The following is a 25,888-nucleotide window of genomic DNA, read 5'->3' as shown; positions in this document are numbered from 1 at the left end:
CACACACACACACACACACACACACACACACACACACACACACACACACACACATGCACGTACACACACAATATGGTGTATTCGGACAATACAAATATTGGAAGAGAAATAATGATGCCTTTTTTTAGTCTACAAAGCACATAAAATAATTTATGAATTTATGATCAAAAATACAAATAAAAATTAATAACAAATATTCCCAAAACTCTGTAGTATAACTTTAATTCATGGTTATATATTATTGTATTTAGAAAAAAATAATTAAAACTAGAATGAGACATGGAAGATATTTTTACAAATATGAAAATATAGAAACATTTTCACAAAGATATAGATTTAGAGAGTATATATGAGTCACTTTTTTAATGAATGTTTCAACAACTCACCATAATGAATGTGGTGAACCAGCAAGATATAATTTGTAATAGAACTATAAACAAGTAGCAGATGGAAGCTTTTTTTTACTTCCCTTTTTTGGTACATATAGTGTTCATGTTTTAGTTCCAATGAATCATGGTTGAAAATGCATATTTGATGTACTCAATTTTTATTTTTTATACATTTTATCCGTAATTTCATTACAGCGTTTCCCTGAACATGTCACTGTACTGCTTGTTACTCTCTGTAGCCAGCACGCTTCTGAGGCCAAACCAAAAGTATGGCTGAGCCTGAGGATTGGTCGGCCACTCCAGGACCGACCGTCTGTACAGTCTCTTCCTGAGTCTCAGGTACTTTGAGTTACTCGCTGCCTTCTCCAGAAAGATCAGCACGATGACGTCGTCCTTCTCATCCATGAGCCGCTGGTGCGCCATGTAGAACGCCGTCTTGAAGTTCCCGCTCTTCAAGTCGCGGTTGGTGAGGACGAACACCGTCCTCTTGCTCTGATGGATGCTCTGGCACAGGTTGTCCACCACCGGACACCCAGGGATCCAGTCCCGCTCCTCCAGGCACAGCCGGAGGGGCCGGTCCCCCCGCTCCTCCAGCTGAACGCACAGCTCGTTCATCACCCATTCGCTCACCGCCGGGTCCTTCTTCTCGTACACCACGAAGGCGTCGTACGGGCAGCTCTGCGACGAGGGCTGGCGGCCGTAGCCTCTGAGTTTGGCCATGCAGAAGTGGTAGATGTACCAGACGTCCCAGAGGAAGAGGTGGCTGGAGACGGCTAGGGTGACGAAGACGAGCAGCGTGGACGTCAGCAGGATGTAGAGCACAAGGGACAGGTAGCGGCACTGGCAGGCCAGCATGTCCACCGTGAGGACCAAGCGACCTCGCTGTGCCCCCGGGGTGTCGCAGGTCACGTCTGTGGCCAGAAGGGGGATGGTGACTGCGGTGCTGTTGAGCCAATTAATGAACCAAGTGGTGTTGCAGGTGCAGGTGAATATGTTGTTGTGTAGGAGGAGCATGTCCATATTATTCACAATGATATCAGGGAGACTGGAGTGTTCCATGTATTTTAGTTTGTTGAAGCTGAGATCTAGATACTTTAAGCTGAACGCATCCTTCAGGAAATCAGGGGAGAGATTTTCTATCTGGTTTCCTGTTAAAATCAGTTTTTGGAGAGATTTGGTGCAGTTTGAAAGCACCATGGGAACTCTTGTGAGACGGTTCCCACTTAGATCTAAAATCTTCAACAAAGTCAACTTGTCTATGTCTCCCCAGAAAAATTTAGTAAGGATATTTTTTCTAATGTATAGTTCGGATAGTCTATCTGGCAAGTTATGGAATACCTCGCGGGGAATGAAGTTAAGGTTATTCTCAGAGATGTCGAGAACGTGTAGATTCAAAAGGTTTTTGAAATATCCGATGTACCTTGTATCGCCATCTCTCCAAAGCATATCTAAACGGTTGTCTATGAACTCCAGTCTCTCCAGGGAGTAACTGCTCATCTCTGTGTTAGTAGATGTTGAAATCTTGTTATGGTTCATGAGAAGTATCTTTAGCTTGGGTAGATTTTCAGTGAAGTTAAGCATGTGGGTCAACCCCTCTGATTCAAAGTAATGATTGTTGAGGCTTATGTCTAGGATGACCAGATTTTGGAGCTCTTGAAACGCAGTGGGATGAAGAAGGTCCAGACGGTTCGCTGAGAAGTCAAGATATTCTAAATTTTTGAGATAAGTGAATTCACTGCCATTTAAACTTTGGCTCATTGCGTTTCCAGATAGATTAAGGCATTTCAGATCGCCAAGATTTAAAAATTTTGAGTGGAGGAAGAATATATTGTTCCTGCTTACGTCCAAGGTCTTGCCGAAATGACTGCACTGTGCATTGACAAAGGAGTTAAAAACCCCAAGCTCTTTATCTTTGTATTTGCAACTACGTGCATACTCATCATACCTGAAGTAATGTATCTCTCTCACGCCCTCATCCCCAAATTGTTGAGCACCGGTCATAGGTGACCAATGCCGAGCCTGGTGAGCAGAGACAGAGTTATATGGCTCTGGGCCTTCGGACGGCGAGGATATTTTGTTATCCGACAGATTGATTATTTTAAAGCTTTTCAGCTCCATCAGAACACTGAGATTGGCCATTTGAATGAAGTTTGTTCCCAGATCAAAAACCTCCAGGTCGGGTAAAAGCATCAGTGGTTGGATGCCTTGTATGGTCAGCGATTGGAACACAAAGCCCCGAAGCCTAAGCACTTTTAGTGATTGGAGGACGGAGAACGAGGGGTTCAGATTCAAAGTGGCTGGGTATTTCTGCAGTTCGTAGTTGAATGATAGATCCAGCTCCTCTAGGTTGCAGAGGGCATTTGGAAGGTTAAAGTGCGCCACCTCCCCGGCCAAAAAGTTGGACGAGAGGTCGAGCACCTTCAACTCTTTCAAGTTGGCAAACCATTCAGGAAGCACGGTGGTCAAGGAGTTACTGTGCATGCGTAGGATCTTGAGTTTGGCCAATGTTTTGAACGCATTCTTGTGTAACTTAAGGGAGTTGTTTGGACATGGATCACAAGGGAAAGGCGCGTTGTAGCACCGGGGACAGTTTCCGCTAATATCCAAGATTTCCAAATTAGTTAAGTTTTTAAAATCTTTTTCTGTGACTTTTCCAATATTGTTGTTATAGAGATACAGCTCCCTCATACTTAAAGGCAACAGGGATGGGATATAAGACAAATTGTTGGACTTGACAGATAACAATGTCAAATTGCTAAGCTGTAAAAATGCCCCAGCCTCTATGCTATAGGACACATTGCATGGGTTTCGGTAATAACAGTTCTGACCCAGGTAGAGGATCTCAACGTTTGTGATCTCCGAGAGGTTCTCTTTAGAAATGTAGAATATGTTGTTTACTTCAAGACTCAGAAGGCGGAGGTTTGGAGGCAGGCCCCTAGGTATGCCGTCCAGCTGGTTGCCATCCAGGTACAGCGCTTGCAGCTTCTTCAGGTCGCTGAATGTGTCTTTCATAATGGTCAGGCCCTTGGTGCACACACGATCCTTGGGGCCGATCTTCATAGGCACACAGTTGCATCGCATGTCGATCTCCGTGAGGTTCTCCAGACCGTGGAAGGAGGTGGCGTTCAGCTCAGGAATGTGGTTGATGGTGAGTGTGAGGTTGGTGGCGTTCCCTGGGATGCCACTCGGGATAGATGTGAGACTTTTCTCGGTGCAGTCCACCATGACCGCACTGCCGTTGCTGGCCAAGCTGACGTTACACGGGAGAGTTTTGGGGTACCATCGCATGGACGGCGACGCGTCAAGGCTGAGAGGCCTCAGACTTGGCAGGTAGAGACACAGCAGGATGAAGACGCCTCCTTTCTCCTGAATGAAAGGGGAGGAGGAAGATGGGGGGTGGGGTAGAGTGGGTTGGTATTCAGAGATGCATTACCAGGTCTTCTTCAGAGGAATCTGGCTTCACTTAAAACTGATGCACGCAACCAGGTAAATTGTCAACAGTAAAGGAACCCTGCCACTTACATACTTTGATAGATAACACATGCTTAAGCATTGGCACGCTAAAATCCACAACCACAAAAAGAACACTCCCACGAGTCCCACCAATCAACTTGGAGCACCCAATAATGCAATAACGCATTTTCAACCATGATTCATTGGAACTAAAACATGAACAATATATGTACCAAAAAAGGGAAGTAAAAAAAAGCTTCCATCCGCTACTTGTTTATAGTTCTATTTCAATGAAGCTGCTGCAGTCTGATTTAGTGTGTTCACAGCCCCCACAAGAGAATACAGCTATTATCCAATGTAATGAAGCCAATAACATAATGAATTGCCAAAAATGTAATAAAGTTGTTGAGCCTATAACGTAATAACTTTTTGCCATTAATGTAATAACGTATTAAGTTATTGGATGGTAATTATGTTATTGGCCTTGTATTAAAAAAATCATTTGAAAATGTAATAACAGAGCCAATAATGTAATGACTGTGGTATCACTTTATTATATTTTCAATTCCTGGAGAGAAACTGTCACACTTAGCCTTAATATTGCATCTTGCAACACATGCTTAAACATCTGGTCAATTTGGATTTGTATGTAACTCTTAGGGTTCCGTTATAGGGCTCTGTGTATCCAGCTCCGTGACCACGCAGACGCTTCGACTCTGAGTTCTGCGTTGCAGTTTTCAGTATGGTATTGCAATTCACCGCTGGAACGCTAGGGGCTGCGGGAATGAGACATTAGCTGAAACACCGACAATCTAATACTAGAGGTCTAGAAGGACTTTGAAAGATTAAGGCTTTATTGAAACTTGCATAATGTCGCAAAGAAACCTGAGTTTGTTTGCAAAGAACTTGCGCAGAGTCCCGACATGTCCAGTTATATCCCTCATTGTGTGGCTCCCCCTAACATACCCTTGGCCAATCACAACGCTCAAACCTACAGGCATTCCCGTTTCCATTTGCATACTCATCTTCCCGCCCCGTATTCCCAGACCGTCACACTCAAAATACATCAACATGACAGTACAAAAGTTGCATCTTACGCATCTTACAGTGTAAATATAATGTCTACAGGATTTTTTTAATACAAGGCCAATAAAGTAATAACCATCCATAACGTAATACGTTATTAAATTAATGGCAATTTATTACGTCATTGGCTATATTACATTTAAATTATTACGTTATTGGCAGTTATTACGTTATTGGCCGTTATTACATTGTTCGTTACACCCCCCCATCCTGGAGCATTTTAAACACAGGCACATACCAGTATTTGGTAGGGTATTGAGTAGTATATAATTCATCGACTAACAAAATAACCTTGCATCTGGGAAAGTTGTGGTGGGCTTGAAACTTACCAGGTCCATCGCTCCTGAGAAGTCTCACAATGTGTTCTGCTCTTCAAGAGCGGCTGAGAGGTGAATGGAACAGTAGTGTGACATGGCGGTTCAACGTGAACGTGCAGTGAAAGCAACAGGTGTCTTAGTGTACTCCAGATAAAAAGTTCACTTCCTTATTATTGCAAAACAGAGAGGAGTGTTTGTGTTTTAGGAAGTACCCATTTAGTACCTACTTATGTTTGTATGTTTTAGTTTAGCAGTAGACTTTGCAGAGTGTGTGCCATAGGGTATGGTCTTTGGGAAATGTATGTACTGCTAAACAATTTTTTGGTGGTACAAAGCATTGACCTTCAGCAGCCTTTGAGTAACTTATTTGTTGGTTAATTTACAACAGTTCGTTTTCACTATCAGAGCCTCTTGTCGTGTAATTTCAATGAAAAAAAAGAAACATAACGGGATAAGAGGAACATTTTACTTCAGCACTTGAAATAATTACAGCAATAACGACAATACATCAAATGTTTTTTCATCAAAGGTTACATGATAACTTCAATGATAAAGAAAGAACGATTATGGTTCTTAATTTTAAATATTTAATGAGGGTGCTGACAAAAACGGGAAAGTACTTGTTTGCATTGATTTGTCTGAATATCTCTTGATATTTTTTTTATAATTTATTGAATGCTTTTGGATTTAAAAAACACATGAAATATTTCACAGTCTATATGGAATGCCCCAAAAGGTCATTGATAAAATAATACCATTTAACATTGGTTTCGGGACTTATTGGACAATTTCTACTTATTTTCTTCACAGAGGTCTTTATATAATTATTTAAATGTTATTGAGGGTTTACCAACCTTTCTGAAATGACAACGGTTCAGCCTCAGGCAAACCTTAATTAAAATATTTAGAGGCCCTATATTATGGAACTTTTGAAACCACAAGACAATAGCCATACAAAACAAAGCCTGATAACACTATGAACAAAAACTAGGCTGTTAAAAGTGGTTCATTATTAACACCCATTATCATAGCATTCAACCCATAAAGAAGATAAGTTCAAAAGCATCACTCAACAAAGATAACTGCAAAAATAGCGTACTACAACTACAAGTAAATTTAAGTTACATGTTAAATAGTAGTAACAGTTAACATGATTGAAATTCAGAAAAAAAAAAAGGAAAACATCCAAGCAGCAGCTTCAGTCTCTCTCCAGACTGCAGGTGAAGTACTGAGAATAAGTGCTGGTGTACATCGTCTGGTTGTCCACCCTGACTACATTCCTGAGGTTCTGCCAAAACCAGGGCTCAGCGGCCGCAGTCCTGGGCCACTCCACAACACTCTCCCCGCACAGCCTCCTCCTCAGACGCAGGAAGTGGGAGTTCTGCAGCACCGGCTCCAACATCAGCACCACGATCACGTCCAGGTTCTCATCCAGCAGCCGCTGGTGGGCCAGGTACATGGCCAAGCGGAACACCCCCGTCTTGGCGTACGCCTTGGTCAGCACAAACAGGGTTTTTCGGCTGTAGCGAATGCTCTGGGTGAGGTTGTCGATCAACGGGACACCGAGGGGCCAGTCCCGCTCCTCCAGACATTAGGGCAACGCCTTCTCACCCTCCACCTCCAGCTTCACCCTCAGCGACTCCAGCACCCACTCCGAGACCCAGGGGTCTTTGGTGTCATAGGTCACGAAGACTTCATACACGTAGTCTGACGAGGCCGAAGAACGATAGCCCTTCCATTTGGCCTTCAGGTAATGGAGGACTTAGAAGGCGTCCTAGTAGAAGATGTGCGCCTCCGTTGCCAAAATAAATCATCACCTGAGGATGGCCGTAGGATACGAAGCAGTAGACAGATTCAGGGTTATTAAAGTACGGGTTGTAACGCTTCTTGCATAAGTCATAGCATTGTGACTTAGATCGAGGGTCTGGAGGTTGTTCCAATGTTCTAGTTTAGTCCAATTAAAATCAGAGTTTGTTGTCATTTATGAACAGGGTTGTGAGCTGCCATGGTAACAAAACGTAAACCTTATCAGGAATTTCAGCGATGTTGTTGGAAGAAATGTCAAGTATTAGTGAGATTAGTAAACAGATTTATATGCGAGTCATCTTTCCAAAGAGTCCCAAGCTCATTGTGTCCCAATCGAAGCTCATTTGATGACTCACTCTGTAACATTTTGGTAGTAAAAGTATGAATACAATTATTGATCATATTTAAAATCTCAAGAACAGGCCGATTTTTAACTAAATCTAAATTATGTGTGATCCCATAGGCTTTAAAGTAGTGGTCGTTGAAACTGATATTCAATACCTTGAGCTTCGGTAATTCTTGGAATCCATTGCTAAAGGCCAACTCAATCTTATTAAATGACAGATCCAGATATGTCAGATTAGGCAACGACACAAATTCTGCCCCATTAAGTGCAGATGAAAACCCATTTCTCGAAAGGTTAAGGCATGAGATATTATCATAGCCTTCAAATTGCTCCGGATTAATGAAAAAAAGATTATTTGAGCTAATATTCAGCACATTACCTGCCTTGATACACTCTGCAGTAGCCAAAATTCTAAAAGGCTTCAACGGGTGGGGCCTCAGATATGATGAAGAAATCAGGTCGGCTTCAACGTTTCCCCCCAGTCCAGGTGCTTTAGCCGTACTTACTGAAACGGTATAGTCTGTTCTCTGATAGGAATATTTGTTTCAACTGTGGGAGTTTTTTGAATATAGTGGAATTAGAATGAAAAACAAAGTTAGTCCCTAGATCTAGCACAACAATGTTTCTGAGCGAAACAAGAGGTTTCAAGGTATGAAATTAAATTTCTCTAAAAACTAAACCAACCAAGTTCAATACCTTGAGTGAAACAAGCTTTGAAAAACCGTTTGACAGCCGAGGGGTCTTTTGGTATGTTTTTCATGTTCGTAATTGAACGAAAGATCTAAATGTTGTAACATTGAAAGACTACTAAAACACTTCAGTTCACCATGAATGGCATTTTGTAAAAGATTGAATGATAGCCAGAGTTCTGTCAGACTTTGGAGATTTTCAAACCAAAAGTCTTTAAGTTCTGTTAGGGAGTTGCCGGCTAAGTTTAACGACTGTAGTTTGGTAAGGTCTTTAAACGCCTTATGGATTCCAAGATAATCATCGGGGCAAGGTACACAGGGATATGGAGCATTTCCACATCTTGGGCAGTTTCCCTGTGTTGTCAGTGCTTTTAAGTAATGGAGCTCTTTAAAGTCGTTGTTGGTAGTCCCTTTGGAACGCGTCTTAAACTGTTGGAGGAAAGGTCCAGAACCTGAAGCTTTGTCAAAACGAATAAATTAAATTTACTACAGTGTTATTGCTGGTTATGCTGTCAGGTACTTTTCAAAATCCTCACAGTCAAACACTAGTCCAGTGTCATCACATGGAAACTGCCGGGACATCCAATTTGTACTGGGTTGGAACATGGCAGTATGACTCCCTTGATGTTAAAACAGAAGTAGTCGACCTACAAGGTAAGACCAGTAGATGGGGGTATTCTGTAGATAACGTAAAGCAGAATAATTATTCAATTGAAGGAATGTATCATCATTTTCAGAAAAATATTATACGAGTTACGCACGCACGCACGTAATATGGTGAATTTGGAAAATAGGAAAATTTGAAGAGAATTAGGGATGCCTTTGTCTTGATTATAAAGAGCACAATTTAATACAATTATGACTCCATTATAACTATCAAAAATACAATAAAAAAAGAATGAGAAATATTCCCCAAGCTATGAAGTGTAATTTTAATTCATGGTTACATGTTATTGTATTTTGAAAAAAAATAATTAAGTTGAATGACACGTTTAATAGATAACACATGAAAATATGAAAAATGGAGGATCACAAAAATATATTTTTAGTGATTGCATATGAGCAGTAATTTCATAATTGAGTGATTAAATAACTCACCATTGTGCATGTGCTGGACCCGAAATATATTTATGTAAATAGTAAACCCTTGTTAAAGGTCAATTCAATAGCACTGGATAATAACTGTATTCTCTTGTGGGAGAACACACTAAATCAAACTGCAGCAGCTTCGTCAAAATATAACCTTCCAAAAATTGCAGAAGGCAGCTTTTTTTTGCTTCCCTTTTAGGGAACATAGATCATAGGATCTTAGAATCCTCCCACATTTCTCGTAAGAAAGTTTATGTTAAGTACACCATTTTAAACGTTTCATTCTTAGTTACTCTACTCTAAAGGATATGATATTAGGCAATTTTTATTTTAACACGTTTTCTTCATCAAAGGTAACATAATAACTAAATTGACAAACAAAGAATAATTCTCTTCACTTTGGTCATTGCAGTTGCTTCCTGACGCCGCCTCGGCAGCCTTCAGCAGACACACGTAGTTCATGACGACCTCGTCCAGCCGGGCCACCACCTCACGCCGCTGCCGCTCGGCACTCAGGCCTTCCACCAGCGACATGCAAGCCTGCGTCAGACAGCAGAGCGTGTGGAAGCTTTGTGTCAGAGTGAGCAGCAGCTCCTCTGGGCTGCCCTGCTCACGGGCCATCTGGCTGCATCTGTAATGCTGCTCCAGCTCCTCCTCAGTTTCCTGAGGCTGTCTGTGCTCGACTCGAGTGGGGGATTTCTCTTGAAGGGGTACAGGCCCGGTAAATGCCCACTGGTATCTGTGCTCCTCTTTAATGGCGATGGAGGTGGTGGTGGAGGTGCAGGTGGTGGAGGTGGTGGTGGTGGTGGCGGCTGCATTTGTTTCATTATAGAGAGCTAAGGAGGGGTCGTCTTCCAATGCCTGCTTCAGTTTTGTGCAAGCTACACTAGGGGTAGTAGAAAACAAAGACATTTGTTGAGCATCTCTAGTTACACACAAGCTAGCCTCGATTCACAAGTGAGCGTAGACTTAATTCATCACCTCTCTCCATGCAGGTCCGAGCTCTCCAGGTATTCCGAGAAGTCCTGGCCACATCGCTAACTGCAGCCGCGGTCCTCTGTTGCCTTGTAAGGCGTGCTGTAGGTCCACTCTATCACCCGGTAGTTCTGCTTCACTCTCGCCTCGTGACCTGGAAAGGAGAAGCGGGACGATTAGAAACAACCTTTTAATATCTCACGTTATGCTTTGATGCAGGGAGATGTTGTCACACGTGTCGAGTTTGAGACTTACTCGCTTCCGCATTCTCGGCGCTGCTCTGGGCCACATTGAAGATAGAGCGCCTGGAGTGCACCAGTAAGCGGTAATAGCCGGCGGTCAGAGAGGCCAGAATTATGGCATCAACAGACTCCATTAACAGAGTTATTGGCTGTGGTGGAGAGAGATAAGCCGCACACAATGAGCACACAATGGATGCAGGGTCGGAATGAGATGATAATGACTGCTAAGGCAGCTTTCCACTAAGAGCTCAATATAGTGCTGCAGATCAACTCAGTGTGTAAAACAGGGGTAGCATCTGTTTCCACATTTCAAGGGAAAAGCAAATCAGCAACGTCATACAGGGGTTGCTTTTATCCAAAGCATCTCACACCTACATGAGTGAACAAATTCTTCCACTGAGTAGGGATTCTAACCCCTAACCCCAGCAGAGGCGCCGGTCTAGCCGGACCGGACACTAAAGGATCCTTTCACCGTCACGATCAGAATATGGAGCTCCACCCGCACCATCTTCTCGTCCTCTGAGTACATCTCGATGCGGTTGACGTGGCTGAAGTCAGCCAGCAGAGCCACCAGGTTGGTCTTGGGGTTGATGTCATGGCTGATGCAGTAGCGCTGTCCTATCAGAAGGGTCACCTCCGTGTGCTTCTCGCCTTGCTGTAAATACGGAAGGGATGGCTCAATGCATCTCAGTGATTGGTTTCGATATTGTTTATTCAGGCTCTAAACGTTGACTTCAAACCAAGGGTTTGGAACAGACACGTGCAACTAAGATGGATTTGAAGACCCGTCCACCGTAAAGTCTCAAGTCTCTGAGGTACTTGAGATAGTGGACCTTGGCTTGCAAAACTGTCAGCTGCAAGAAAGAGGGATGTTCATGACACAACAGGAAACTAAGGATTCATTGACCCAGCGGCCCAATATATGGTAGTCAAGGGCCTTCTGTGTGCAATGGTAAAAAAAGGAAGGGGGGGAGACGGAACAGAAGTGAGAGGGAGAGACGGAGGGAGGTGTAGAGGCACTGCAGGAGGCAGGAACAACGCCAGGCCCCACTTCTTCCTGTTCAGTCAGAATCCATACTTATTAGCTCACCTTACTCCGGCACCACACAAACAGCCAAGTCAACAGTCCTGACCGCCCATCAATCCATTCTCCCAGAGGTGCTGCATTGATTCATCGACCGGCTACTATTGTAATTATTCAATCACTCCGCGGTGATTATTCAACCCATAAAGCAACAGCACTACGGAAACAGTAGGATGTTCGACAGATCGTATTTCTTACTTTCTGTTCTTCTATATTTATTTAATGTTTGTTAAAAAAAAAAGAAAGTTAAATAAATTGAATAAGAGAAAATAAGAAACATGATCTGGATAATATGGAGTCAATAGTTTGGGCCATGGAGGATGACGAGGTGATGAGGAGTCCTTACTCGATGTACTTGAGGGAAACCTTCTGTGACTGCTTGGTGCTGATCGTGAGGATGTACATCTGCAGCGCCGCCAGCCGAAGGGCCGTGTCGTATTTAAACTCTGACCCAAATCTCTCCAACACCACGTCATTGAAGCTCTGGTGGACAAGGACAGAGAGACAGAGAGGGAGGGAGAGAGAGAGAGATAGAGAAAGTGAGTTAGAGAGAGAAAGACAGAGAGAGAGAGACAGAGGGAGGGAGACAGACGGATAGGGAGAGAGGGAAACAGAGAGAGACACAGAGGGAGAGTGAAGGAGAAACAGGGAGAGAGAGGGATACAAAGAGAGAGAGGATAGAGAGTTAGGGAAAGGGGGAAATAGAGGGACTGGGAGGGAGATACAGGGAGAGGTAGAGAGGGAGAAAGACAGAGCGGGAGAGAGAAAGATAGAGACAAAAAGGGAGACCGAGTGAGAGAGAGAGAAGGAGAGAGTAGTAGAATGTGTGAGTGAGTGACCGAATGGCAGGGAAAAGGGATTTGATTTCTGAGCATTTACATTGGAGGATTTTGGGGTACCATCGCATGGACGTCGACGTATCAAGAATGAGGGGCCTCAGGCTTTTTAGGGAGAGACACGGCAGGATGATGACACCTCCTTCTCCTGGAAGAAAGGGGAGGAGGAATATGGGGGTTGGGGTAGACTGGGTTGATATTGAGAGAGGCATCACTAGTTCTTCTTCAGAGGAATCTGGCTTCACTTGGGACCGATGCACACAACCAGGTACATTGTCAACAGTAAAGGAACATGCCACTTACATGCTTTGATGGATAACACATGCGTGAGTATTGGCTCGCTAAAATCCACAACCACAAAAAGAACACTCACACCAATCACCCAATCCCGCTGCAATAGAAACAGAGGCACATACCAGAATTTGGTAGGGTATTGAGCACTATATAATTCATTGACTGTAACAAAATAACCTTGCATGAGGGAAAGTTGTGCTGGGCCTGAAACTAACAAGGTCCATCACTCCTGAGAAGTCTTACAATGTGTGAGACTTCTCAATGTGTGTCTGAGAGGTGGATGGAACAGTAGTGTGACATAGCGGTTCAACGTGAAAATGCAGTGAAAGCAACAGGTGTCTTAGTGTACTCCAGATCAAAAGTTCACTTCCTTATTATTGCAAAACACAGAGGAGGGTTTGTGTTTTAGGAAGTACCCATTTAGTACCTACTTATGTTTGTCTGTTTTAGTTTAGCTGTAGACATTGCAGAGTGTCTGTTATTGGGTATGTTCTTTGGGAAATGCATGCACTGCTAAACAATGTTCGGTGGTACAAAGCATGAACCTTTGGAAGCCTTTAAGTTCGTAATTTGTTGGTTAATTTACAGTTTGTTCTCACTATTAGTGCCTCTTGTGGTGTAATTAAAATGAAAAAATAAGAAACATAACATGATCTGAGGCAATTTTAACATTACCACTTAAAATAATTACACCAATAACGACAATACACCAAATGTTTTTTCATCAAAGGTTACATAATAACTTAATTGACTAAGAAAGGAAGGATATTGTTGTTTTTTTCTTAGTTTAAATGTTTAATGAGGGTGCTGACAAAAAACGGAAAGTAATCAATGATAATATGCAAAGTTTTCATCAAAACTACAGAAGAGTCAACAATATCAAATTTTTACAATGATTGCAATGATTTGTCTCAAGAGCTCTCGATATTTTTCATAATTGATTGAATGTGTTTTTATTTAAAGAACACGTAAAATATTTCACAGTCTACATGAAAAGCCCCAAAATGTCTGTGACAAAATAATCTAGCATTGGTGACAGGAACTATAGACCATTTATAATCTTTACAGAGGTCTTTATATAATTATTTAAATGGTATTGAGAGTTGACCACCCTTTCTGAAAGGACAACAGTTCAGCCTCAGGCCAACCTTAATTACAAAATATAGAGGCCCTATATTATGGAACTATCGAAACCACAAGACAACAGCAATACAAAACAAAGACTGATAACACTATGACCAAAAATGTGGCTGTTAAAATGGGTTCATTATTATCACATGTTATCATTGCATTCAACCTATAAAGAAGATCAGTTCAAAAGCATCTCTCAACAAAGATAACTGCAAAAATAGCCTACAACAACGACAAGTAAATTTAAGTAACTTAACATGAAAGAAATTCAGAAAAAGGAAAACATCCAAGCAACAGCTTCAGTCTCTCTCCAGACTGCAGGTGAAGTACTGAGCGTAAGTGCTGGTGTACATCGTCTGGTTGTCCACCCTGACTACATTCCTGAGGTTCTGCCAAAACCAGGGCTCAGCGGCCGCAGTCCTGGGCCACTCCACAACACTCTCCCCGCACAGCCTCCTCCTCAGACGCAGGAAGTGGGAGTTCTGCAGCACCGGCTCCAACATCAGCACCACGATCACGTCCAGGTTCTCATCCAGCAGCCGCTGGTGGGCCAGGTACATGGCCAAGCGGAACAACCCTGTCTTGGCGTACGCCTTCGTCAGCACAAACAGGGTTTTTCGGCTGTAGCGAATGCTCTGGGTGAGGTTGTCGATCAACGGGACACCGAGGGGCCAGTCCCGCTCCTCCAGACACAAGGGGAAGACCTTCTCCCCTTCCACCTCCAGCTTCACCCTCAGCGTCTCCAGCACCCACTCCGAGACCCAGGGGTCTTTGGTGTCATACGTCACGAAGACGTCGTACACCTCTTGTGAGGCCGCCGAACGATAGCCCTTCCATTTGGCCTTCACGTAATGCAGGACGTAGGAGGTGTCCCAGTAGAAGATGTGTGCCACCGTTGCCATCGACGTGGTGACAACGATGAAGGTGGTTGTGAGAACTGAGATCAGCAGTGCCAGAGTATTGTTGACACACTGGTCAAACTCAAAGTAAATCATCACCTGAGGGTGGCCGTAGGATACGAAGCAGTAGACATCCGTGGTCAGGCTTGGGATTGTGACATTGTTGTCTTCAATCCACAGAATAAAATCCAGTGTGTCACATGAGCATTGAAATGGGTTCCGATGTAAAGACAACATTTGAAGGTAGTTTTTAGGTTTTGTTAAGAAGTTGGTCTGGTTGATAACAGTCAGCATGTTGTGGTTCAGGGAGAGGGTTGTAAGGCTTACGGCGCCCTCTAAAAATCCATTTGAGAGTTGTGCAATTTGATTATGAGCCAAATTCAGAGTTCTTAAAGAACGGGAGGCGACGCTTCGTACATAAGTCATAGCATTGTGACTTAGATCGAGGATCTGGAGGTTGTTGAAATGTTCTAGTTTAGTCCAATTAAAATCTGAGAGTTTGTTGTAATTTATAAACAGGGTTGTGAGCTGCCGTGGGAACAAAACGTATACATTATCAGGAATTTCAGCAATGTTGTTGGATGAAATGTCTAGTATTTTCAAATTAGTGAGATTAGTAAACAGATTGAAATACGATGCATCTTTCCATAGAGTCCCAAGCTCATTGTGTCCAAATCGAAGCTCATTTAATGACTCACTCTGTAACATTTTTGTAGTTAAAGTATGAATACAATTATTGCTCATATTTAATATCTCAAGAACAGGCAGATTTTTAACAAAATCTAAATTATGTGTGACCCCATAGGCTTTAAAGTAGTGGTCATTGAAACTGATGTCCAATATCTTTAGCTTCTGTAATTCCTGGAATGCAGCAGGATAGGCCAAGTCAATCTTATTAAATGACAGATCCAAATATGTCAGATTTGGCAACGACTTAAATTCTGTCCCATTTAATGCAGATGAAAACCCATTTCTTGAAAGGTTAAGGCATGAGATATTATCATAGCCTTCAAATTGCTCCGGGGTAATGAAGAAAAGATTATTTGAGCTAAAACTCAGCACACGCCCTGCTTTGATACACTCTGGGTTAGCCAAAGTGCTACCAAAATTTAACGAGTTGGCCATCAGTTGTGGTGAAGAAATCAGGTTGACTTTAACATTTCCTCCCTGGCCAGGTGGGCTAGGCGTACTTACTGAAACGGGATACAGTCTGTTCTCTGATAGATATATGCTTTGCAACTGTGGGAGATATTTGAATATGGTGGAATTAGAGTGAACAATAAAGTTAGTCCCTAGATTTAGCACAGTTAGGTTTTTGAGTGAAAAAAGAGGTTTCAAAGTATCAAATTCAATTTCTCTGAAAACCAAACCAACCAAGTGCAATACTCTAAGCGACCTAAGCTTTGAAAAACCGTTTGACAGGTGAACGGTCTTTGGGTATGCTTTATGGCCAAAATTGAAGGACAGATCCAAGTGCTGTAAATATGAAAGACTACTAAAACTCTTCAGTTCTCCCTGAATGGCATTTTGTAAAAGATTGAATGATAGCATGAGTTTTGTCAGATGTCTGAGATTTTCAAACCAAAAATCGTTAAGTTCTGTCAGGGAGTTGCCTGCTAAGTGTAACTTCTTTAGTTGGGTAAGGTTAGCAAATGCATTAGGATGGATTCCAAGAGAAATATTGGGGCAAGGTACACAGGGATATGGAGCATTTCCACATCTTGGGCAGTTTCCATGTACTGTCAGTGCTTTTAAGTGATGGAGCTCTTTAAAGTCCTCTTCAAAAATGTAATGTATTTGGTTGTCACTAAGTGCCAGGTTGGTTAGCGTTGTTGGTAGTCCCTTTGGAACTCGTGTTAGATTGTTTGAGGAAAGGTCGAGAACCTCAAGCTTTGTCAAAACTGCCAAACTGTCATCTGAAATACTCACTTGCTTGAAGCACTGATTGCTAAAATAGCAGTTTTTGTGCAAGAATAGATGTGTCACATTTCTTACACCAGAAAAGCTGTTTTTGTTGAGCACCAGGAAGCTGTTATTGTTTAGCCAAATCGTTGTCAGACTGGGAGGAAGATTTCCGGGGATATAAGTCAGACGATTGTTGCTTAAATCCAGTGATAGCAGCTTTGTCAAATTATTGAAAGCATCCTCATTGATGTCGACGTTCTTCAGCCCGTTCCCTTTTGCCTGGGAAAGATTAAGTTCAGCGAGATCTTCCAGATGAGAAAACGCATTCCCTGGTATTTGCTGAAGATCGTTTTTTTTAAAAATGACCACAGTGGCATTGCTGGTTATCCCTTCAGGTACTTTTCGAAGTTTTTTTTCCCCACAGTCGAACACGAGTCTTGGCCTTCCAAAGTGTCCACTTTTGACGTCACATGGAAACTGCCGTGACATCCAATTCGTACTGGGTTGGAACATGGCTGTACGTCTCCCTTGATGTAAAAACAGAAAGAGTAGTCGGCCTATAAGGTAAGACCAGTAGATGGGGGTTTTCTGTGGATAACATGAAGGAGAAGAATTATTCATTTAAAATAAATGTATTTTATCGCAAAATATCCTACGGTTTACACACACACACACACCCACCCACACACACACACACACACACACACACCCACACACCGATATATATACACACACACACACGCAATATGGTGTATTCGGACCATACAAATATTTGAAGAGAATTAATGGAGCCTTTTTTTTGTCTATACAAAGCCCAATATTAATACAATTATTACTATAACATTATCAAAAATAAATATTCCGAAAGTTCTGAAGTGTAACTTTAATTCATGTTTAATTATTATTGTATTTAGAAAGTAAAAATTTAAAGTTGAATAAGACATGGAATATATTTATCACAAATATGAAAATATAGAAATATTGATCACAAAAATATAGTTTTAGCCATTGCATAAAAATCATTTCTTTATGAATGTTTCAATAACTCACCATTGTGATTGTGGTGGACCCTTAAGATATAATTGGTAAAAAGTTGTTCAATGTCACTTGAATAGCACTGGATAATAGCTGTATTCTCTTGTGGGTGAAGTGAACACACTAAAGCAGACTGCAGCAGCCTCATCGAAATAGAACCATCAACAAATTGCGGAAGAAAGCATTTTTATGCTTCCCTTTTTTGCTTCCCGTTCTAAGATGGTTCATGTTTTAATTCCAATGAACCATAGAATCCTCGCAGATATCTAATAACAATTCTGTTTTGATGTACTTTGATGTATTTTTTATACATTTTAGCCGTAATTCCGTTACAGCGTCTCCCTGAACATGTCACTGTACTGCTTGTTGCTCTCTGTAGCTAGCACGCTTCTGAGGCCAAACCAAAAGTATGGCTGAGCCTGAGGATTGGTCGGCCACTCCAGGACCGACCGTCTGTACAGTCTCTTCCTGAGTCTCAGGTACTTTGAGTTACTCGCTGCCTTCTCCAGAAAGATCAAAACTATGAAGTTGTTCTTCTCATTAGGGATGGGAATCGAGAACCGGTTCTTGTTCAGAACCGGTGCCGAGTCAACCGATTCCTTGGAATCATTAGCAAGCCTGCTTAACGATTCCGATTATCGGTTCCGGTCGCGACAAATGCATCATTACGTCACACACACGCTACTTTGTTTTGGTTCAGAACGCAGCAAAGATGGCGCCGCCGAGGAAGAAGCGCATTGTGCGTTCACACCAAACGCGATTTGTCGCGCCAAACTTTCGCCGTGCACAGGCAAGCGCGTTCACGAGGATTTCTGCTGCGACAAATTCGCTCGAGTTGAAATATTTCAACTTTGACGCATATTTTGCGTGATGACAGCCAATCAGCTTTCAACAGCGTGACCACTGAGTGACATGTGTAACGTAACAGCCAATCAGCGTTCGACCGTCAAACTCAGTGCAATGCAGTCCGGGGTGAACTGCAGCATGGAGGAGAAAGTAATTGTTGCCGTTTGCGACTCCCGGAGCTCTATGTATAATAGTATATAATATAATATAATTGTATAGATAATATCACGGCCAACAGCTCTGTGCGCCTCCGGATGGCCGTAGCGCAGGGAGCTAGGGATTGGGCTTTCTCAGGGTTTGTTTACCAGCGTCGCTATGGTTTCCGGTCTTGTGTGTTCCAACGGTTTATTAGGTAGGCCCATCTAATAAATCTCTGTCTAATCAATACTTCATTCACTGCTTCTTCCGTGGTCATTACAATATTATGAATAGACTGCGTCGGGTCCTCCGACGTCTCTCCCTCTTCCACTAAAGGTAAAGACATGCAAAGGTGGTTATCTTGTTGTGGCGCGACAAATTTGACAAAACTTGCACAGCGACAGATTATGATTTGTGGCTCGACAAAACTTCGGCGACAACGCGAACGGGCGACAAATGTCGTGAGCTTGGTTGTATTTCACGCGAATAGACGACAATATTGCCACTTGCAACAATTGTAAAGTTTCCATTTCTTCAAAGGGGGGAACTACCTCCAATATGCTGAAACATTTGGCTACACAGCATGCAATTCATTTGAAGGAATGTCGCTTATTTATTTTGTTTATGTCAGTTGGATTTTGTTACAAGTTGAATGCAAATGAGCACTGTTAGTATTCCAAAAGGCAGGGCCGGTCCTGACCAATTTGGCGCCCTAGGCTAGATTTTTGCTGGCGCCCCTACCCCTTTGGATCGCACAGTAAATTCGACTACCAATGTTCATACACTCAGAAAAGCTGCAAAGCTTTGTCTTTGAGACTCTTTTATTTTAGATAAAAAATTAAACACCCAAAAAACGTATTACAAACCAAGTGACCATCAATTTATCATAAATACAATATAAATAAGGTATGCACAAAATACTGCAGAAGTTACAACTTTTAATAATCAAACACTTTGCAGCAAAAGAAAGTCTTACAAAACCAGTGACAATGAATCACTCATACAATAAGGTATGCACAAAATGCAAAAACTGCAAAGAAATGCATGATGTTTACTAAAGGCATTCATAAGCAAAATAATAGATATCAGTTCAGATTCAAATGATTGTAAACAAAATTAAATGTAGTATGGTTTATCTAGTTTGGTTCTAACCAGAGATTAAACAAGCACTCAAGTTAAGAGTAAAATGCAATCATATGTTATCCTGTGAAAGATATGGGAAATGTAAGATATGCAAACCACAAACTGTCATCCAAAATCAGCTTGAAAATAAACACTGCTCCAACAATGGTCACTACAATGCATTGGAGTAAAAAGGATAATACCCCCATTTTACTGTGGGTTACAAACTGCTTTGGACCTATGTACATAGCTGACATGTTTTGATTTTCATTGAAGCGTGTGGGTTTGGATTGAGCAGCGGACCAGCTAGGTAAAGAGCTGCCGTTCCTTTTCTTTTTTTAAAACAAACACTGCCTGACTAGTTAACTCCGGTTAAGTTATTTACACGTTGATTGGCAATGTGCTACGCCCTGACAACTGTTGGCGGACTATTTGTATTTACTAAATAATAAAACCACATTTAAAACCACATATTGCTTCGATAAGTGAATAAATTAAATCAATAGCCATGTATTAAGCGGAGGTATGCATAGGGAACAGTTAGCTGCAGAGAAATAAAGATAGAAAGGTGAACAAGAGCCAGACAAAGTGACCAGTTGGCTATATAGCCAGCCAGGCCTACATTAAAGATAAACCAATTAAAGTTACTGTGCCTCTCTCTTTTCCCGTTTTTCCTCCTCTTCTCTCTCGTCCTCCCCTGGGCGCCAGAGTGTTTAAGAGTGGGTAATTAAGGTAACTCGCCCCTCCCAACCTCCCGATTCAGGTAGAGTCTGTGGGGGGGGGTTATGTTATGTTATCTAATATTTATTTTGACATAACTATTGGTATTAAGAAACATAAACATTGAAGTTAAAGTTAGATGAATACAGTATCCAAAAAATAAAAAATCCCATATTTTTGGCGCCCCCTGCTGATGGATGCGTCCGTAGCATTCGCCTATACTGCCTATGCCCAGGGACGGCCCTGCCAAAAGACACAAGCTCTTACTTGACTGTTTTCAGTCTGTGTTTTTAGTTTTTTGGCACATAATGATGGCATTTGGGCTTAAAAAGCCACACATAGATTTTTTTGTCCAGACCAATTGATGTGAAAATGTACAATTTCCTAATACTAGACGCACTTCTGATCAGATATTAATGAGATTTAATACAAACAAACACATTTGTCCTTATTTTCTCACCCAATGAGAATCGATAAGAGAATCGATAAGGAATCGGATCGATAAGCAGAATCGGAATGGTGAAATTCTTATCAATTCCCATCCCTACTTCTCATCCATGAGCCGCTGGTGCGCCTTGTAGAACGCCGTCTTGAAGTTCCCGCTCTTCACGCCGCGGTTGGTGAGGACGAACACCGTCCTCTTGCTCTGATGGATGCTCTGGCACAGGTTGTCCACCACCGGACACCCAGGGATCCAGTCCCGCTCCTCCAGGCAGAGCCGGAGGGGCCGGTCCCCCCGCTCCTCCAGCTGAACGCACAGCTCGTTCATCACCCATTCGCTCACCGCCGGGTCCTTCTTCTCGTACACCACGAAGGCGTCGTACAGGCAGCTCTGCGACGAGGGCTGGCGGCCGTAGCCTCTGAGTTTGGCAACGCAGAAGTGGTAGATGTACCAGACGTCCCAGAGGAAGAGGTGACTGGAGACGGCCAGGGTGACGAATACGAGCAGCGTGGACGTCAGCAGGATGTAGAGCACAAGGGACAGGTAGTGGTACTGGCAGGCCAGCATGTCCACCGTGAGGACCAAGCGACCTCGCTGGGCCACCGGGGTGTCGCAGGTCACGTCTGTGGCCAGAAGGGGGATGGTGACTGTGGTGCTGTGAGCCACTTAATGAACCAAGTGGTGTTGCAGGTGCAGGTGAATATGTTGTTGTGTAGGAGGAGCATGTCCATATTATTCACAATGTTATCAGGGAGACTGGAGTGTTCCATGTATTTTAGTTTGTTGAAGCTGAGATCCAGATACTTTAAGCTGAACGCAAACTTCAGGAAATCAGGGGAGAGATTTTCTATCTGGTTTCCTGTTAAAATCAGTTTTTGGAGAGATATGGTGCAGTTTGAAAGCACCTTGGGAACTCTTGTGAGACGGTTCCCACTTAGATCTAAAATCCTCAACGAAGTCAACTTGTCTATATCTCCCCAGAAAAATTTGGTGAGCATATTTTTTCTAATGTATAGGTTGGGTAGTCCTTCTGGCATGTTATGGAGCACCTCACGGGGAATGAAGTTAGGGTTGTCCTCAGAGATGTCAAGTATGCGTGTGTGTTGTTGACACACTGGTTAAACTCAAAGTAAATCATCACTTGAATGTGGCAACAATGTGTCTTAGTGTACACCGATCAAAAGTTCACTTCCTTATTATTGCAAAACAGAGAGGGGTGTTTGTGTTTTAGTAAGAACCCATTTAGTATCTACTTACGTTTTTATGTTTTAGTTTAGCTGTAGACATTGCAGAGGGTGTGTGACTGGGTATGTTTTTTTGGAAATGTATGTACTGCTAAACAATGTTCGCTGGTACAAAGCATGGACCTTTGGAAGCCTTCAATTGAGTAATTTGTAGTTTAATTGACAGTTTCCTTTCACTATTAGAGCCTCTTGTAGTGTAATTAAAATGAAAAAGAAGAAACATAACGGGATAAGAGGAAATTTTTACTTCAGCACTTAAAATAATTACAGCAATAATGACAATATATCAAATGGTTTTTCATCAAAGTTAACATAATTACTTAATTGACAAAGAAAGAAAGATTCTATTGTATTATGCTTTTTGATTTAATAAACACATCAAATATTTCACTTTCTGCATGGAAAGCAACCAAAGGTCATTGATAAAATAGTTCCATTTAGCATTGGTGTCGGGAACTATTGGCTATTTTTTAATTATATTATTTAAAGAAGTCTTTATATAATTATTTAAATTGTATTGAGAGTTGAACAACCTTTCCAAAATGACAACGGTTCCGCCTCAGGCCAACCTTCATTTAGAAATTTAGAGGCCCTTTATTATGGAACTTTTGAAACCACAAGACAACAGCAATACAAAACAAAGCCTGATAACACTATGACCTAAAACTAGGCGGTTAAAAGTGGTTCATTATTAACACACATTATCATAGAATTAAACCCATAAAGAAGATCAGTTCAAAAGCATCACTCAACAAAGATAACTGCAAAAATAGCCTACAACAACAACAAGTAAATTTAAGTAACTTAACATAAAAGTAATTCAGAAAAAGAGAAACATTTCCAAGCTGCAGCTTCAGTCTCTCTCCCGGCTGCAGGTGAAGTACTGAGAGTAAGTGCTGGAGTACATCGTCCGGTTGTCCACCCTGACTACATTCCTGAGGTTCTGCCAAAACCAGGGCTCAGCGGCCGCAGTCCTGGGCCACTCCAAAACACTCTCCCCGCACAGCCTCCTCCTCAGACGCAGGAAGTGAGAGTTCTGAAGCACCGGCTCCAACATCAGCACCACGATCACGTCCAGGTTCTCATCCAGCAGCCGCTGGTGGGCCAGGTACATGGCCAAGCGGAACACCCCCGTCTTGGCGTACGCCTTGGTCAGCACAAACAGGGTCTTGCGGCTGTAGCGAATGCTCTGGGTGAGGTTGTCGATCACCGGGACGCCGAGGGGCCAGTCCCGCTCCTCCAGACATAAGGGCAACGCCTTCTCCCCCTCCACCTCCAGCTTCACCCTCAGCATCTCCAGCACCCACTCCGAGACCCAGGGGTCTTTGGTGTCATATGTCACGAAGACTTCGTACACGTTGTCTTGCGAGGCCGAAGAACGATAGCCCTTCCATTTGGCCTTCAGGTAATGCAGGACGTAGGAGGCGTCCCAGTAGAAGATGTGCGCCACCGTTGCCATCGACGTGGTGACAACGATGAAGGTGGTTGTGAGAACTGAGATCAGCAGTGCCAGAGTATTGTTGACACACTGGTCAAACTCAAAGTAAATCATAACCTGACGATGGCCGTATGATACGTAGCAGTAGACATCCGTGGTCAGGCTTGGGATTGTGACAGCGTTGTCTTCGATCCACAGAATAAAATCCAGTGTGTCACATGAGCATTGAAAGGGATTTCTATGTAAAGACAACGTTTGAAGGTAGTTGTTAGGTTTTGTTAAGAAGTTAGTCTGGTTGATAACAGTCAGCATGTTGTGGTTCAGGGAGAGGGTTGTAAGGCTTACGGCACCCTCTAAAAATCCATTTGAGAGTTGTGCAATTTGATTATGAGCCAGATTAAGAGTTCTTAAAGTTTGGGACGTGACGATTTTTACATAAGTAATATAATTGTGACTTAGATCGAGGTTCTGGAGGTTGTTCAAATGTTCTAGTTTAGTCCAATTAAAATCTGAGAGTTTGTTGTAATTTATAAACAGGGTTGTGAGCTGCCGTGGGAACAAAACGTATACATTATCAGGAATTTCAGCAATGTTGTTGGATGAAATGTCTAGTATTTTCAAATTAGTGAGATTAGTAAACAGATTGAAATACGATGCATCTTTCCAAAGAGTCCCAAGCTCATTGTGTCCAAATCGAAGCTCATTTAATGACTCACTCTGTAACATTTTTTTAGTTAAAGTATGAATATAATTATTGCTCATATTTAATATCTCAAGAACAGGCAGATTTTTAACAAAATCTAAATTATGTGTGATCCCATAGGCTTTAAAGTAGTGGTCATTGAAACTGATGTCCAATACCTTTAGCTTCTGTAATTCCTGGAATGCATGTCTATAGGCCAAGTCAATCTTATTAAATGACAGATCCAGATATGTCAGATTTGGCAACGACTCAAATTCTGTCCCATTTAATGCAGATGAAAACCCATTTCCTGAAAGGTTAAGGCATGAGATATTATCATAGCCTTCAAATTGCTCCGGAGTTATGAAGAAAAGATTATTTGAGCTAAAACTAAGGGCACGACCTGCCTTGATACACTCTGGATTTGCCAAAATTCTACTACGAAAATTCAACGTGTCGGCCACCAGGTGTGGTGAAAATATCAGGTTGGCTTCAACGTTACCTCCCTGGCCAGGTGGGTTAGGTGTACTTACTGAAACGGGATACAGTCTATTCTCTGATAGGAATATGCCTTTCAGCTGATGGAGTTCTTTGAATATAGTGGAATTAGAGTGAACAATAAAGTTAGTCCCTAGATTTAGCACAGTTAGGTTTTTAAGCGAAACAAGAGGTTTCAGAGTATCAAATTCTATTTCTCTAAAAACTAAACCACCCAAGTGCAATACTTGAAGCGACCTAAGCTTTGAAAAACCCTTTGACAGCTGAACGGTCTTTGGGTATGAGTTACGTCCATAATTGAACGACAGATCTAAATGTTCTAATTTTGAAAGACTACTAAAACACTTAAGTTCACCCTGAATGGCATTTTGTAAAAGATTGAATGATAGCAAGAGTTTTGTCAGATTTTGGAGATTTTCAAACCAAAAGTCATTAAGGTGTGTCAGGGAGTTGCCAGCTAAATCCAAAGTCTGTAGTTCGGTAAGGTCAATAAACGCCTTAGGATGGATTCCAAGAGAAATATTAGGGCAAGCTACACAGGGATATGGAGCATTTCCACATCTTGGGCAGTTTCCATGTATTGTAAGTGCTTTTAAGTGATGGAGCTCTTTAAAGTCCTCTTCAGAAATGTAATGTATTTGGTTGTTACTAAGTGTTAGGTTGGTAAGCGTTGTTGGTAGTCCCTTTGGAACGCGTCTTAAAATGTTGGAGGAAAGGTCCAGAACCTGAAGCTTCGTCAAAACTGGAAAACTGTCGTCTGAAATATTTACTGGATTGGAGCATTTATTGTTAGAACAGCCGTTTCTTTGCAAGAATAAATGCGTCACATTTCTTATCCCAGAAAAACTCATATTATTGATCACCAGGATGTTGTTGTTGTTTAGCCAAATCGTTGTCAGACTGTGAGGAAGAATACCGGGGACATAAGTCAGACGATTGGAGCCTAAATCCAGTATTTTCAAGTTTGTTAGATTCATGAAAGCATCCTTATCGATGTTGACGTCCTTCAGCCCGTTCTTTTTTGCGAGGAAAAGATTAAGTTCAGTGAGATTTTCCAGATGAGAAAACGCATTCCCTGGTATTTGCTGAATATTGTTTTTTGACAAATTAACTACGGTGGCATTGCTGGTTATCCCATCAGGTACTTGTTTAAGTTTTTTTGCTTCACAATGAAACACTAGT

General features: G+C 42.1%; 2 protein-coding genes and 2 pseudogenes across 2 annotated transcripts; all 4 read right to left on the bottom strand.

The window, feature by feature from the left end:
* Window positions 1–353: 353 nt before the first annotated feature.
* Window positions 354–5,347, bottom strand: LOC130373525 (toll-like receptor 7). The gene is made up of 2 exons (XM_056580097.1): window positions 5,258–5,347; window positions 354–3,755 (listed from the first exon to the last, which is right to left on the bottom strand). Exons 1-2 carry the CDS (start codon window positions 5,264–5,266, stop codon window positions 579–581), a joined length of 3,186 nt encoding a protein of 1,061 aa, XP_056436072.1. The 5' UTR covers window positions 5,267–5,347; the 3' UTR covers window positions 354–578.
* A 14-nt stretch (window positions 5,348–5,361) lies between these two features.
* On the bottom strand, window positions 5,362–7,049 carry LOC130373693 (toll-like receptor 8; annotated as a pseudogene).
* On the bottom strand, window positions 6,987–12,636 carry LOC130373692 (toll-like receptor 9; annotated as a pseudogene).
* Window positions 12,637–13,416: 780 nt separating this feature from the next.
* Window positions 13,417–17,682, bottom strand: LOC130373543 (toll-like receptor 7). The gene is made up of 2 exons (XM_056580122.1): window positions 17,592–17,682; window positions 13,417–17,129 (listed from the first exon to the last, which is right to left on the bottom strand). Exons 1-2 carry the CDS (start codon window positions 17,592–17,594, stop codon window positions 14,037–14,039), a joined length of 3,096 nt encoding a protein of 1,031 aa, XP_056436097.1. The 5' UTR covers window positions 17,595–17,682; the 3' UTR covers window positions 13,417–14,036.
* Between the last annotated feature and the right edge of the window lie 8,206 nt (window positions 17,683–25,888).

Source organism: Gadus chalcogrammus, chromosome 20 (genome assembly GCF_026213295.1).
Source record: "Gadus chalcogrammus isolate NIFS_2021 chromosome 20, NIFS_Gcha_1.0, whole genome shotgun sequence".
NCBI lineage: Eukaryota > Metazoa > Chordata > Actinopteri > Gadiformes > Gadidae > Gadus > Gadus chalcogrammus.
Note: the sequence above shows the minus strand (reverse complement) of the source record. Positions and strands in the feature narration are given on the sequence as shown.